Source organism: Hylobates moloch, unplaced genomic scaffold (assembly GCF_009828535.3).
Source record: "Hylobates moloch isolate HMO894 unplaced genomic scaffold, HMol_V3 SCAFFOLD_18, whole genome shotgun sequence".
In the NCBI taxonomy this organism is placed as follows: Eukaryota; Metazoa; Chordata; class Mammalia; order Primates; family Hylobatidae; genus Hylobates; species Hylobates moloch.
Window position 1 is genome coordinate 65,841,354 of NW_026652293.1, and position 15,064 is coordinate 65,856,417.

Here is a 15,064-nt window from a genome sequence, read left to right on the forward strand (position 1 = left end):
CTCCCATAAATCCTCACATATACATATAATTCTAAAGAAGCATACATAAACAGTTTACTTCCACACTTAGAGCAACCGAGACATGGCCATATGGATTATCCACAAAGAATCTTGAAGCCCAGGACGAAGGATGAATTCCGTCTGCCACAGACAAGACGTACAGTTTGCCCAATGCACTATTAATCATCGTATGTCCCAGATATGCAAACTAATTTAATATCAACTTCATCAACTAATTTAATATCAGCATAATTAAGAAAGTTATTCAAAGCATTCTGAAGTAAAATAGAAAAGATGTGTATCTATCTGTAAAACAGTTTGCCTTCATTACTGTAAATGAGAATAAATGAGAACTAGCCACATTTCTAGTCCACTCCTTGGGACAAATTTAATAATGTTTGAGAGCTGCATCACCATCTTTCTTGAAGGGAACACTATTATGTCTATACAGAGTTCCTGTCTATTTATACTACCTACATGTTATCTTTATTTTTGGAAGCAGCAACAATGAAAATGGTTTCATTTATTTTTCATTATTTCACAATGTCAGATTTTCTTTTTCTTTCACGCAAAACCACATGCCTTAACAACTACAAACGAATTAACACATTTCTTCTACACCAGAATCCTCATTTTATCTTCATCACTGTGTCTCCCAGCAATGCAACAGCTCTCAAGCCTGGAAACAAAGCTCCACTCACCGAGCCTGAGAGAGACAGTCATAATTTGATGGTAGAGGTTGCAAAGGGCCTTCTTTCTGATTCCCAGATTTTAAATAACAGGATCTAATTTCCCCTGTAAAATCAGAAAATTTCAGCAAAGAATATGACATAATTATTCGTATAGAATCGTTTCAACTTATACAATTTTCAAGTTAAAAGGAAACTTATTTTGGTCTGTTATAATAACTGTTGACAATCGGGGTCTGTTCTTTATATTTCTCCACAGAACGTATATCATGAGAAGTTGAAGGATGTCTGAAAGAAACTTTACTAAGAAAATTTTCTTTGACCTGCTTCCCTGCTGATATACTTAGACATGTTTTGACTTGGTTACTTATTATTTAATTGCTTTTGATAGACTTATTTGTATCATCTCTTAATTCACTTTACATACATTCTCTTCATGTGTCAGCATGATCTGTGCTAGGATATAACCAGATTTTTTTGTATACGAATACCTCGGTATCATGTGCAAAAACCAGCTTATTAAGAGTACAGTTTTGATTGGTGGACCAAATGAGACCATCTCTGCCTCCAAATGTGCAGATGAGCAAGTGCCACAGCACACTGACTGATGTGTCAGTCTGTTAATGAGGAAAAGCAAGAGATGGAATTAATTTGCAGAGTTCAATTAGCTCCACTAAAGCAGTTCAGGATACTGAGGTGTGAAAATCCGGTTTCTGCCCAGAAGAGCTCCTACTAGTGCCTTCTTCAGTTGACACAGGAAGCGTAATTAACCTTGTCTGTTGTGAGCAGCTGGAAGGTGGCCCTCCAACTCAAAGGTGTTTTCCACCAAGAGAAACTGTAATGACAACCGCAGCCCCTGTGGAGGCTTTCATGTAAGTGCTAATGTTGTTCTTTATGATGTAAAAGTCCCTTATATTTCTGCACATGCAAAAGCATTTAAAACTATAAACTACCGAACTCCAGATAAAGTAACCATATAATTTATTCTCCAAACCAGGATCCTTTTGAGAGTAAAATAACAAGCACTACTGGAGCTATATGATACATAAGCCAAGACCCATCCCAGAAAAACTAGGACCTATATCCCTTATCCTTTGAACTTTGAACTTGCCACTTTATAATTCTCTATGTATACTATTTTAAACCCTTTTTATAACAAGGCGCTGAAAAAATATATCAAGGTCAGGTGTGCAACACAGGTCCAACAAATATTTACTGAGTACTGGGCATTGCCCTCTTGAAGTTGATAACTGTGAGGGGGAAATGCCATTAATCAAATTATTATACAAGCTGTAATATTATCAAAAAAGGAAAGAGACGGGTGTTAAGAGAACAACAAAAACTGATGAACCTGATTAAGTCTGGGGAGTTCAGGAAAGGTGTCCCTGAAAAACTTACCTTCGGACTAAGATCTGAAAAAATCAATAGCACACACTGGGGCACAGCACGTGTAAAGGCCCTGAGATGGGAGGCAGCACACTCCGTTCAAAGAACAGTATGTGGGCAACCACAGGGTTAAGTCTTCCAGTTCTCACGTCTAGTACTCAGGCTAAGGTATCCTGCTGAGTCCTGAGAAAGCTGACAGTTTTCCCTGCTTGTTCATTAGTAAAGAGCTCCAAAGACTCACCATGTTCATCAATGAAGACATGCATAGCATCCACAGATATCTCTTCTTGTACCGATGTTTCAGGCCCACTGATGACTTGCAAGACAGAACTATCTTGTTGGGAAGTTACCCTGTAGATTATCTGTCTTTGTCTATTGCCCTGGAAACTTAACACATATAAAAGTTTCAAAAAAAATGATTAGAAGTTCCTCCTTATCCTTGATAAAGCATTAAAAGCAGAAGCCAGTAAATGAGGCTGTCTCATGCTTTATGACCAAGTGAAACTAAATAAATAACTTATCCTTACAAGGCTGTGGTCTTGGCAGGCTGAGTGCACGCAGGGCTGGTGCTAGTATGGTCTTGACTTTGCAAGTCTGGTTTTCCTTGCTTAGAACTGTGTCCACTGGGCTTTTCATTTTCCAGGATTTCCTCCTTTTTTTCCTGGGAACAGTTATCTGAAAAATATTGCTTTACCTGTTAGTTTAATATAAAATAAATCAATGTGAATGCTCTGGGATATAAGTTATCAAAACTGAAACAAGAATAGAAAGAAAATCTAAGCAGCTCCTCTGCATGCAAAAGGCTTTTAAATAATTTTTCATTTTCCTAATTATGGAAGTACCTACATATATGTGAAAAACAGAAGTATGTATAAATTTGAGACGTGTTATTTAGGCGTCTACAAACGCCTACTATTTTATATAAAGGTTGAGGGACTCCCTTGAAATAACTCGGTGACCACACATGTGCCCAGCTGGAAATCACCCATTTAGGTTACATAGGTCTGAAAGTTTCACATCTCATAAATGAATAACTTCAGATTTTAAAAAATTACAAAAACAAATCTGGCTATTTCAGAGCAAGGTCCCCTTTACCATTATAAATCTTATCAGTCTTTCTTCTCACTCACTCTCCAAAACTGAATTTTTAAGCTAAAGCTAGAATTGTCCCCTTCATAAAGCAAATACTTGTTAAGTACACCTGGCGGCGGGGGTTGTTTTTGTTTGTTTGTTTGAGACAGGGTCTGGCCCTGTTGCCAAGGCTGGAAGCTAGAGGCTGGAGTGCAACGGTGGAGTCATAGCCCACTGCAGCTTCAACTTCTTGAGTGCAAGTGACTCTCCTACCTCTGCCTCCCAAGTAGCTGGGATGACAGGCACATGCCACTACATCCAGCTAATGTTTAAAATTTTATGTACGTATAGAGGCATGCTATGTTGTTCAGGCTGGTCTCGAACTCCTGTCCTCAAGTGATCCTCCCACCTCAGCCTCCTGAAGTACTGGGATTACAGGCATGAACCACCACACCCGGCCAAGTATAGCTGATTTTGAACCATATGCTTAGCACTGTGTAGGACACAGTGAGCTACAACACCTATTCCTTGCCCTGAGAACATTTTAAGATGAATGAGAATTCCAGGATCAATAGGTACCGATTGTTTTTATTTTTTATTTTTTTGCATTTTTTGAATCCTCTTTAAACAATGAACCACTAAGGGTCTCAGGTTATACCATTATGAAAAATGGACTCCGTATGTCCCTGAGAATCAGCCCTTCCTTTTCTGTGGACACATTCCAACAGTCACTTTTAAGATCAAAAGGACCATTATACTCCCATGGCTTACTCTGAGTAAATGATTGGCTCCTAAGCTCAACAGCCTGTGCCTGAGAGAACAGAACTGAGCCTGAACCTACAAGTTCTTTCAAGACACACCATTAGAAAAGTCTATCAAGATCTGCCTAAGCCCTCAGAAAGCAAAACTGTGTTAGTGTCTGTGGGATATAAATCACATCCTTGCATATATAACAAAGTTATTCATCCTTAAACTTCAAGTAATTAGAGGAGCAATGCTGGCTTCTCTGTGAGTCCCGAAGATAAACATTTTCAGCACATCTGTGAAACTACCATAAGAATTTCCTTGGTATGAAAATGTTTGCATTTCATTTGACAGCCTGTCAAGATAGAAGTTTTCACAGTTTTCCAGAAACACATTTATAAGAAAGTGCTATCATAACAAATAGCTTTAGCCAGTAATCATGCCTCATAAAAAATCGCAGAAAGGCATATTGACACAGCTCTCCTGCTTCACACTAAGTGTCTTTGAATTCATTTGTTCACATCTCTTTATCATATCTTAGACTCCTTTTCTCTTAAATGGGTACATTACATAAGTCAACATATGGACGATTTTTTTCCTTTTTTCCTTAAAAAATACATTTATGGAAATGTTTCTGTTTATAAAAATAGTACACATTCATTGTATGTAATTTAAAACTATACAAAAGAAGAAACTTTGAATCACTCTTAATCCTGCCATCATGATATTACCACTGGAGCCAATTTGATATATATCACACCAGTCTCTTTTTCCTAGATACATGCACATTTTTTTTTTACAAAAATGAAGTCATAATGCAGGTATGGTTTTGTACCTATCATATTTATCTTAAGCTATTATAAATATTTAATGTTATTGGATATTCATCTACATCATCTAAAAATAGTAGTTATATAATATTACACTGATAATGGTATAATTTAAATAGACCCTGACTATAAATATACATTGTTTCAATTTTCCATATTATAGACAATTTTTCAATAAGCATTTCTATATACATTCATGATTCTTTTCTTAGAAATTCTTAGAAGTTAGGAGACTGAATATACAAATGGACAATAGGCAGAAACTATTCATAAACATAGAACTCTGACCAATAATCTGCAGCAACCAGGTGAGAAAATCAACCCATTATCCAGAGTAACCAGCCCGGAAAGCCAATATACTATGCACAAGTCAAGCTTGTAGGAAGTCAGACCACTATTTCTGGCAAACAATTCAGGAAGCCAAACAATAACCGCCATAATAATTAGCCCGAAATGGCCAGGACTTGATTCATAACTGACAGCTTCCCTAATATGTGTCCCTGCTTCCAACTTAGGACCACCCAAAGAAAACCAAACCAAACCAAGCACATAGGATGCCTCACTCCTAGTCTAGCCATCTCCAGCTTCCTAATGCCCATAACCTCCAATCAGGGCACATCAGAAGCCTTTCCTTTTTTTCCACTATAAAGCTTTGTCATTCAAGTTGCCTTTAAGTCTCTGCTGAACCCAAGCAATGACCGCTGACTCCCTTGCTATAAGCAAGCTCTGAATAAATAGACTTTGCTTGTTCTCATGTGGGCAGTCCTCATTTATTTCCACAAAGTAAAATAAAGTTGTGTCAAACAAAAAAGCAAACAAACATGGTTTTTCAAAAGTGTGTGGTTTTCCATAGCCTTGAATTCTAGGGTATTTCTGAGACCTGAGAATAATCCTAAGGCCCTTTGTGAAGAGAACTTGGGCTAGAAATAAGAGTACATTAGAGAGAATTGGAAAATTGTGTATCTTTTTCTAGTCAGGTCCAAGTTCAAGCACTGTCCTACTAATGAGCAGGAAAAAGATTAGAGAACATTTCCTAAGCTGCTAATATCATTAAACACCATCACGTTGTTTTATAAACACACTCAAAAACTGGGTTTTCAGATTACAATAACAAATACTTTAGTGAAAGAAGAGTAAGAGGATATTACCAGTCTCAAAGATACATGGCACCACTGAATTCAAAACCATCTAATTTGCCACCTTTGGCGTTGATGGCCTTCTAAGAGCTAAAAGATTCACTGTCTCTTTCTTCCTTCAATTAAAATCCTCTGTCCTTTCCTAAAAGAAGCATGTAATTCATTCCAACTCCTCCCTTCCTGCTGTACCTTCAAGTTCTTGATAACTAAGCCTATCTCTTCCCATAGAATACCTCATATCTCCCTGCAGACAACCTCAATTTCCAGTTTAACCCTTCTGATTGAATGTGGCTGGCTGAAAAAATTAAGAAGAGCAAAAACTCCAGTAGGCAAACCAAATAAACTTTACATACGGCCTGAGGGGAAAACAAAAATAAAAGACTAAAATTGATCAAATAGCAAAATTTTCACATATTTTCCTAATTGAATCCTTACAATAAATCTATAACATATTGTGATTCCTGCTTTGTAGAAGAAACTCCAACACAGATGGATTTGATCAATCGTCCAAGCTCAACCAGCTGGTATTACTGAACCAAAATCTGGCCTTGGGCTATCTGGTTCCAAAGTCAGTGCTCTATCCACTGGACACACTGCTTCTGGGAAGGCCTTCATGTGCTCTGGGTTATCACTGGCTAATACAGTAGCCAGTAGCCACATGGCTACTTAAATGAATTGAAATGTAATGAAATTAAAAATGCCAGTTCTCATCTGCACAACCCCCTTTTATCTTTTTAATTTTTTATTTATTTATTTTTTATTTTATTTTATTTTTTTTTGAGATGGAGTCTCGCTCTGTCGCCCAGGCTGGAGTGCAGTGGCGCAATCTGGGCTCACTGCAAGCTCCGCCTCCTGGGTTCACACCATTCTCCTGCCTCAGCCTCTCCGAGTAGCTGGAACTACAGGCGCCCACCACCACGCCCGGCTAATTTTTTTGTATTTTTAGTAGAGACGGGGTTTCACCGTGGTCTCGATCTCCTGACCTCGTGATCCGCCCGCCTCGGCCTCCCAAAGTGCTGGGATTACAAGCGTGGGCCACCGCGCCCGGCCACAACCCCCTTTTAAAGTATTAAATAGCTACATGTGGCCATTGGCTACCATATTGGACTGCAGATATGGAATATTTCTATCACTGCAGAAAATTTTATTGGACAGTGCTAGCCTAGAGGTATGAATCTTTATATTAGATAGATGATAAACACCCAAATCTTTAAATAGAAAAATTTTTATCTCAGGTTACTCCTGCTTTATATACCGCCCTGTCTGTTAAAAAGTTTAACTGAATCAGAGAAAATTGCTCAGAGCCACCAGTATGGAGCCAGAGGAGCCCCTGGCTGCCCAGAGAACAGAGGAAAAATCCCAGCACTAAGAAACGTTACTACCAACAGCACAGAAAATGAGCTACCATATGCAAACACAACTTTCAGTATGCATTCCTACCATACAGATGCTATCTCAATACAGATCTATGTAGAAATGATGTGCTCAGAAATCACAGCATTAACAGAATTTAAAGCTAAAAGACCTTATAAAAGCTCTAGTCCAGTAACATCATTTTATCCACGAGGAAACTGAGGCCCAGAGACATTAAGTAACCTGAAAATAAATGTACCTTATCTTCATATAGGAAATATCATTTAATTTTTATGAGCAAGGACTCTGGAACAAGACTGCCTGGAATCAAATCTCAGTTCCAGCACCTCCTGAACTTACTAGATACTTGGGAAGGCAAGTGAAAATTTCTGAGACTCATCCGAAGAACAGGAAGGATAATGGTATATCCATAACATAAAGTTATATAAGGAGTGAGTTAATATGAGAGTAACTGTATAATGTATCATCTAAACTGGGGACTCTTGAGAGAGAAAGTCAGTGCTCTTAATAATTATGTTGGCAAAACGTGTAAATGAGGACCCTTCCAGGCAAACCACAAGGTACAGTCACCCTCGTTAATACATGCAAAGTGCTTAGAACACTGCCTGGCATAAATTAAGAGCGGCAGAAGTGCTTGTTATTATTATGTGTACAACATGGGATAATTAGCGGATTCTGTATTTTATAATAGAACTCAGCAGGAAAAGTAGATTCACTTCATAGAAATTTGTCTTAGAATCAACTTTCCCAGAAGGCATCTATTCCATAAAGGAAGAAATATCTATTGCGAGTACTTGCCACAGTACTAAAATATAATTGCTTATTTCTCTGGGAGTAAATAGTCTTGCCTTCTATAGGGAAACAAAAAAAATCATGATAATGCCTGAAGTGTCCTGGTAGAGTAAGACAATATATGTACACATTTTCACCACAGAGCTTAGTATCGGTACATTCAGCAAATATTGATGACAAAGCCAAGCAACAAACGATTGCCCAAGAGTTGTCTCATTATTTGCAAAATCAAATTACACAAGGCAAATGGCAAAAAGGCGTATTGCCTTCTATGTCATCATCAGAACAGAACTGACGTGGAATCGCACCTCGGAGAAGCCCACTTTCTTCATTCTGCTCAGCTGAGCCATTCAATCGATTGGATGCCGCCATCTTGGAAGTATTAATGGATTCTAACAGGGAGACAAATTCCAGGAAGTTGGACTCATTTGGCATTTGTCCCTCCTTAGCCTCTAGGTCAGATTTGGAAGTTGGCATTGTTTTCTCTGTATCGTTAACAATTTCTGCAGAACTTTTACTCAAGAGGACATCTGTCCCACTGTCCACACTGAGCACCCGGGCATGCCTCTTTTCATGGCTGGACTTACAAGATGATGGGTCAAAGTTAGCCTGGCCTTCCTTCCCCACCTTAGACTCGGAGGCTGTATCAGGTGTAAGCCTGGACACCGATTCCCAGGGTTCCCGTGAGGAAGAACTGTGATCCTTGATGGCATTTCCCCCCTCCCCAGATCTGTAGCCAGAACACTGATTGGTGGATACCCTCGCCTTCAGTGTCTCTGGAGTCGTTTCACTTCCATTGCCTTCGGGACAGGGAACACCTCCTCCCCCACCCTCAGGCAGGTCCAGGGTGATTACAGGAATTGAGATCTGCTCGGCATTTGGAGAGCTGGCCGCCCCTGGGTTAGTTGGCTCAGCATCAGACTTTACACTGGTCTTCTCTGTGCCAACCACCTTCAGCTGGAGGGAGCTTTCCAAATCTGTCATGGAGTTTGGGGTACTGCTCATCGTGATAACAATTTTTATGGGCTCATGTAGACTCAGTGGGTCTCCGGGTTGAGAAGTATCGATGAGAGTAACAGCTATCTCACTATCTGAGGAGTCCACTTCCTGGTTCACGGGCAGGTCCACCTGGCAGGAGGTATCCACCTGACAGGATGTGTCTGCTGGCTCCTCCACAGGCTTGGCCACGATGGTGTCACATTGAGGGCAGCTGCTGCTCAGGCTGTTCTGAGGCGACTTGCTTTGTACCCGTTCCCTTATGGAGCCCTGGGGACAACTGACAGGTTCTGGAATCAGGACTGAATTCTCACTCCCCCACGGCTGGAAAGAAATGTCTGTTTCTAGTAAGTCATACTGAGACAAAGACAGGTAGGGCAACTTCTTCAACGGTCCCTTATCCACTAAGCCACCCTCGGATCTGTGGCGCAAAGGAGGCTGCCCCTTGCCTCCTCTTTCCTTTCCTTTACCATTGATGAGAGTTTCTGTGGCAACTGGTTTTACAGGTATTACTGACTTGGGCGTGGTTTCCAGCATGTGTGCTTGAGAAGCAGGTAAGCTTTCCATTTTGATACCAGGTGAGGTAGATGACACTGGTGCTATGGGATGATCTTCTAATAGAATGACACCTGAAATGACATACGGCAACTTTATTAGCATCGGAAATGAATGAGCAATGCCCAAGAGCAAGACCTAATGAATAATAACAAAACTAAAACAGCACCAGCAACTAATGGAATTGGATACTTTTTTTTATTTTACTTTAAGTTCTGGGATACATGTGCAGAACATGCAGGTTTGTTACGCAGGTATACATGTGCCACGGTGGTTTGCTGCACCTGTCAACCCGTAATCTAGGTTTTCAGCCCTGCATGCATTAGGTACTTGTCCTAATGCTATCTCTCCCTTTGCCCCCGACCTCCGACAAGCCCCGGTGTGTGATGTTCCCCTCCCTGTGTCCATGTGTTCTTATTATTCAACTCCCATTTATGAGTGAGTTTAGTTTTCTGTTCCTGTGTTAGTTTGCTGAGGATGATGGTTTCCAGCTTCATCCATGTCCCTGCAAAGAACATGAACTCATTCTTTTTTACAGCTGCATGGATACTTATTTTTTAAAATAACACTCCCACTGTGAAATTATTCTTGAAACACAACAATAAAAATAAAACAAATGAAAAGCAATACAGTATAACAACTATATATATAGCATTTACACTGTATTAGGTATTATAAATAATTTAGAGATGATTTAAAGTATACAGGAGGATGTGTGTAGGTTACATGCAAACACTATGCTATTTTATATAAGAGACGTGAGCAACATCCACAGATTTTGGTATCCATGGGGGTCCTGGAACCAAATCCCCTAAAATACTGTAGAACACCACCAACTAGGATAGTGTCTTTTATAAGATTTGACTAAGGAAAAAACAAAATTCTTTGCTTTACTGCATGTTGGTAAGAAACACTGGATTTAGTAGCCAGGTATGGGTTTAAATGCTACCTGTACATTTTACATACTATGACTCAGAATGAAATAATGTATGTAAAACTTCTACTGCAATTCTTAGTACAAGTAAAAAATAGAAAATTATTGTTTTAATTGGAATGGTGAAATTAAAAGGCCAGACCAGATATTCAAAGTGTATAAGATTATTATAGCACACCTAATCTGGAAGAATATGTTTAATATGAAGAAAAAGGTAGGTGCTTGTATATATGTGTATAAAACAGACATAAAGCAACATTGTTATGAAGCTGTATGTGCAACTAAAATATTAGAAATCTAACTAATGTGAATTTATTTCGGCAGTAATAACACAGAAAAAAATATGGATAATCCTTTACATATTGTTATAATGGGATACAACTGAATGATGAAAAAAGAAACTTCATTTTAGGGGTTCAGGGCTATGGCGCTAATTTCAGCCGTTTTCTAGAATAAATTAAATTTTACACTATTTTCAAAATTGAAATAGTGCACAAAATTTGTCTTTGTAGTAGTGGAAAAGAAAATAGAATTGCAGAGAAAGAAAGGAATTAATTCAGGCCTCCAAAAGATCTTTTCTAAGCCTTCTGCAGGTAGTCAAAAGACACACACACACACACACACAAAAAAAATTAGTAAAAATGTAAAACAAAAATTGTTTAAGTTAAAAGAAAGATCCCCCAAAACAAAATTTGTAACTTGAAAGAAAGGTAGATATGCAGAATGCTGTACAATTTATCCCGTCATTTTTTGATGTATATACTATAATACAAATTTTTATATGGATGATAATTTATCATCAATAAAAAACTTGTATGTCTGCTCTTTATAAGCCATATGAAATGAGGCATAGACTGGAGAAATGACAATGAATTATGATCAACAAAATATCACAATTTGAATTAAGACTTGATATACAAATACTGATGAGAAAAAATTAAAATTAAGAGTTAAAGTCAAAATACAACTAGGCAGTCTTAGGTATAGTTCTTATTTTCAATTAATCCACTGGCATTCTGTTTTATAAAAATATTTTTCACTTCACTGAGGATAATGCTATAACAAAATAGAAATGATTAACAGTTTACCTTTGAGATCTTCTACGGTTTCCTGTGCTGACAACTCCTACACAAATGAAAGAAACAAAAATCAATAGATGACTCAGCTGATCGACCATTTCCAGACAGTCAGCAATAACTGACAGCAGTCACTGATTTTCTAAATGGCATGTAGGGGAGAGACAATACAGTGTTCACTCTCCTTAAGCTTCTATAAAATGGGGCCCAGAATGGATACAAACATACATAAGTGTGGACATTCAACCGAGACAACTGTACTGTGACAAAGGGAGATTTGCTACTAAGAAAGTAAACAGAGAAGGAATAAGCCACTACTTACACTATAGTGAATGGAGCTCAACAAAGTTGATCTAGAAAAAAGGTGATTTATTGACTTCCCAAAAAGACAAGTGTGATTTAAAATGGAAAGCAGAGGTGATATCCATTTCAGGTGGAAGGCATTGCAGGTATGATGACTTAAATGAATGACAACAGAAAGAAGCAAAGGCCTACAAATTGGTTCTCTGACCAGTGTGGTTGACCCAGCAGCACGGGTGGATGGCAGAGGAGGCCAGAGAGTGTGCTTTGAACACATGACTGGGCATTTATCTTATGGTCCCAAGGGCACCCTTCAGGCCATTTCCAGACCCTGGGATATGATATTCCACTGTACACGGGCCAGTGATTACAGCATGCAAGCTGCAATCACTGCTGCTGAACACTCCCATTCTAGGTGAGATCAACATTGAAACCACATGAAGAGGGTGAAACAGGAAACAAGATCACTAACCAATGGCCCAGAAGAGTGATGAGAGGTTATGCTTTGCCCTCTGGAGCTGCAGCGGAGGGGAGGCGTGGAGAGGTTTCGACTGGCCTCTTCCTTTTTGCCATTGTGAATCTGCCTATTATTGCTTACCCAACATGAGAAACACAAGAGCAGTGAGTGATATTATCAAACAGAAGCATGACTCTTTTAGTACTAGTCTAAAACCTTTTTTTCCTAGAGTCCATTTTGTTATATTCCTTACATATAAATCTTTTTGTTGTTGTTGTTAAGAGACAGGGCTTCGCTCTGACTGGGTAGACTGGAATGCAGTGGCACGATCATGGCTCACTGCAGCCTCAAGCTCCTGGACTCAAGTGATCCTCCCACCTCAGCCTCCCAAAATGCAAGGTTTACAGGCATAAGCCACCATGTGCAGCAGATAAATCTTATAATAAACATTATTTTTAAATTAGAGGTCATGCTATCTTAAGGAGCTATAAGAAATAATACAAGAATGGTGAAAAGAATGCTAACTCAAGAATTACTCTTAATATTTCAGTTCTATATAACGTATCACTTTTATATCAACAAATACAAATGCTATTCTTTAAAATACTCTGGCATGCTCTAAGCATTTAAATAACAACAATAAAAGCAGTGAAGTGAAATTTTTTGCAGTGCTAAGCCTAAGGCAAATGAATTCTAGATCTTATGAGAAGGTCATATTGACTTCCCAAAAAGACATTTATTGGGAAGCCAGTTAAACCATCTTGATTATGAATATAAGTTTTATGCTTAAGTATATGCTGAAATATAAGAAAAATGCACATATTTCTGTCTGCCTGTACTAGTAATTTCATAAACAACTGATAAAAAACTTATTTTAATCAAGAGCAAAACATTTAAATTTTGAAGTGTCACATTAATTGAAAATATTACCTTGGATTTTTGTGATTAGTTATGTGTTCACCTTTGGCCTCCTTGTCTTTATTTGGCTTTTCTTCCTTTCTGGAGGGCTTTTGCTGAATTACTTCTCCTTTGTCAAACATGAGGTGTAGGCGATAACTGACCAGTTTGATTATTGTGAAGAATATAGTCACTGCACTGCAGTAGAAAAATACAATGATCGCATTTGGAGGAAAAGCCTGAAGAAGGGAAAAGAGAGAGAAAAATCATTTGCTTTTAAGATTTTCTTTCTGTTTTAAATCGGGAAGCATTTTTAGACTACATATTGAATATAAATTAGGCAAGATTTCAAATTGGAGTAATTTTGTAAGTTTTCCTGGTTAAAATACTTGAGGAGAAAGAGCTGCTTTTTATTTTTTGAAGTCTTTTTTGTTTCTCACGTTCTGTAGTAGTTGCACTGATAACCAACATTTGATTTGCAGGCAGGAACCCCACAGAACAAAAGATATATTCGAGGAAACCTCTCCATTTTTTTTTTTTTTTTTTTTTTTTTGAGATGGAGTCTCATTCTATCATCCAGGCTTGAGTGCAGTGGCGAGATCTCGGCTCACTGCAACCTCCGCCTCCCGGGCTCAGACAATTATCCTGCCTCAGCCTCTCGAGTAGCTGGGATTACAGGCATTCACCACCATGCCCGGCTAATTTTTGTATTTTTAACAGAGACGGATTTCATTATGTTGGCTGGGCTGGTCTCGAACTCCTGACCTCAGGTGATCCGCCCACTTTGACCTCTCAAAGTGCTGAGATTACAGGTGTGAGCCACTGTACCTGGCCTCTATGTTTGATAAGCTCTTATCTATGGCCTAATCCAATGCATCTTCCTATGCAGCTCATCTTAAAGGCCAGAGATGTATTTGTTTTCATCAACAAAACACAAAAAGCCTTGTGGAGAACAGAAGGGAAAACAAGGGAGAAAGGTTAGGGTAACCACTCCCCCATTCCCCTCCCTAACCTCCCACTGCGATAACGCCTGCAGGCCACGGATTTCCCTAGGGTTGTAATGCACACAGGGGACCACAAAAGGGTACTACTTCCAAAAGGAAGAGGGATATTTCCAACAGAGACAAATGATCTGAGCATGGCAACTATAGTGAGGTTCAGCTCAATTCTATGCAATTCCCTCAAGAAACAAAACAAAAAGAATCACTGGGACCCGTGGAGTTGTCCACTCTGTAGCATCTCCCAATCTTCCTAATTTTCTCCAGGACCATGGACTATCACACGTTCTCTGGTCCTTCCTAAACTACATTCCTATTCTTTGGGATGGAAAGAGATCCCCAAGTGTCCCAAGGTGATATCCAGGACAGACTCAATGATTCGCGAGACCATTTTATCAATGGACTGCCCTAAGGAATATCGGAAATCCAGTGATCCGTGTAGCTGGTGCCTCAACCTAAACATAGCTAGGCTTGCAGACAGCAGGACCCAGTCCATATCTGTGCCTAAGCAGACCCTGTACAGCTTGCGGTGGTCCCATGTAAGAGTCTGTCTTCTAGGTTGGACTGTCCCTAAAATGGAATAGCCAAACAGAGCACAAAAAAGAAAGAGGAAGATGATCAACAAGTAAAAGATAAACTCAGAGATTTTCACCATCACTTACTCGCTCTTATTATGTCATGGGGGGAAAAGTCCACAAATAAATATAAAGCAAGCAATAAATAAGTGACAGAATAACTATATAAGACAATATGAGCTAGATAATAAAGCCAGGTCCACTACCTGGCAGCAGGTAAGGTTTATATTTACAAAAGGTGCATTTGTAAATAT

At 38.9% G+C, this 15,064-nt stretch overlaps 1 protein-coding gene across 5 annotated transcripts in view; it reads right to left on the reverse strand.

Annotated features, from left to right (window-relative positions):
- The window catches only part of PCNX2 (pecanex 2), a 351,803-nt gene that overhangs the window by 273,615 nt on the left and 63,124 nt on the right, over positions 1-15,064 (reverse strand). For 4 of the 5 annotated variants that reach the window (XM_058430821.1, XM_032137273.2, XM_032137274.2 and 1 more), the window contains exons 2-8: positions 13,271-13,476; positions 12,356-12,476; positions 11,596-11,632; positions 8,331-9,647; positions 2,603-2,750; positions 2,317-2,462; positions 702-795 (exon numbers count right to left, since the gene is read on the reverse strand). In XM_058430821.1, coding sequence (XP_058286804.1) covers positions 702-795; positions 2,317-2,462; positions 2,603-2,750; positions 8,331-9,647; positions 11,596-11,632; positions 12,356-12,476; positions 13,271-13,380 — 1,973 coding nt within the window. In that variant the 5' untranslated portion in view covers positions 13,381-13,476. Of the gene's footprint in view, positions 1-701; positions 796-2,316; positions 2,463-2,602; positions 2,751-8,330; positions 9,648-11,595; positions 11,633-12,355; positions 12,477-13,270; positions 13,477-14,002; positions 14,078-15,064 lie in introns of those variants that run through there. The other variant, XM_058430822.1, reaches the window with a different exon arrangement.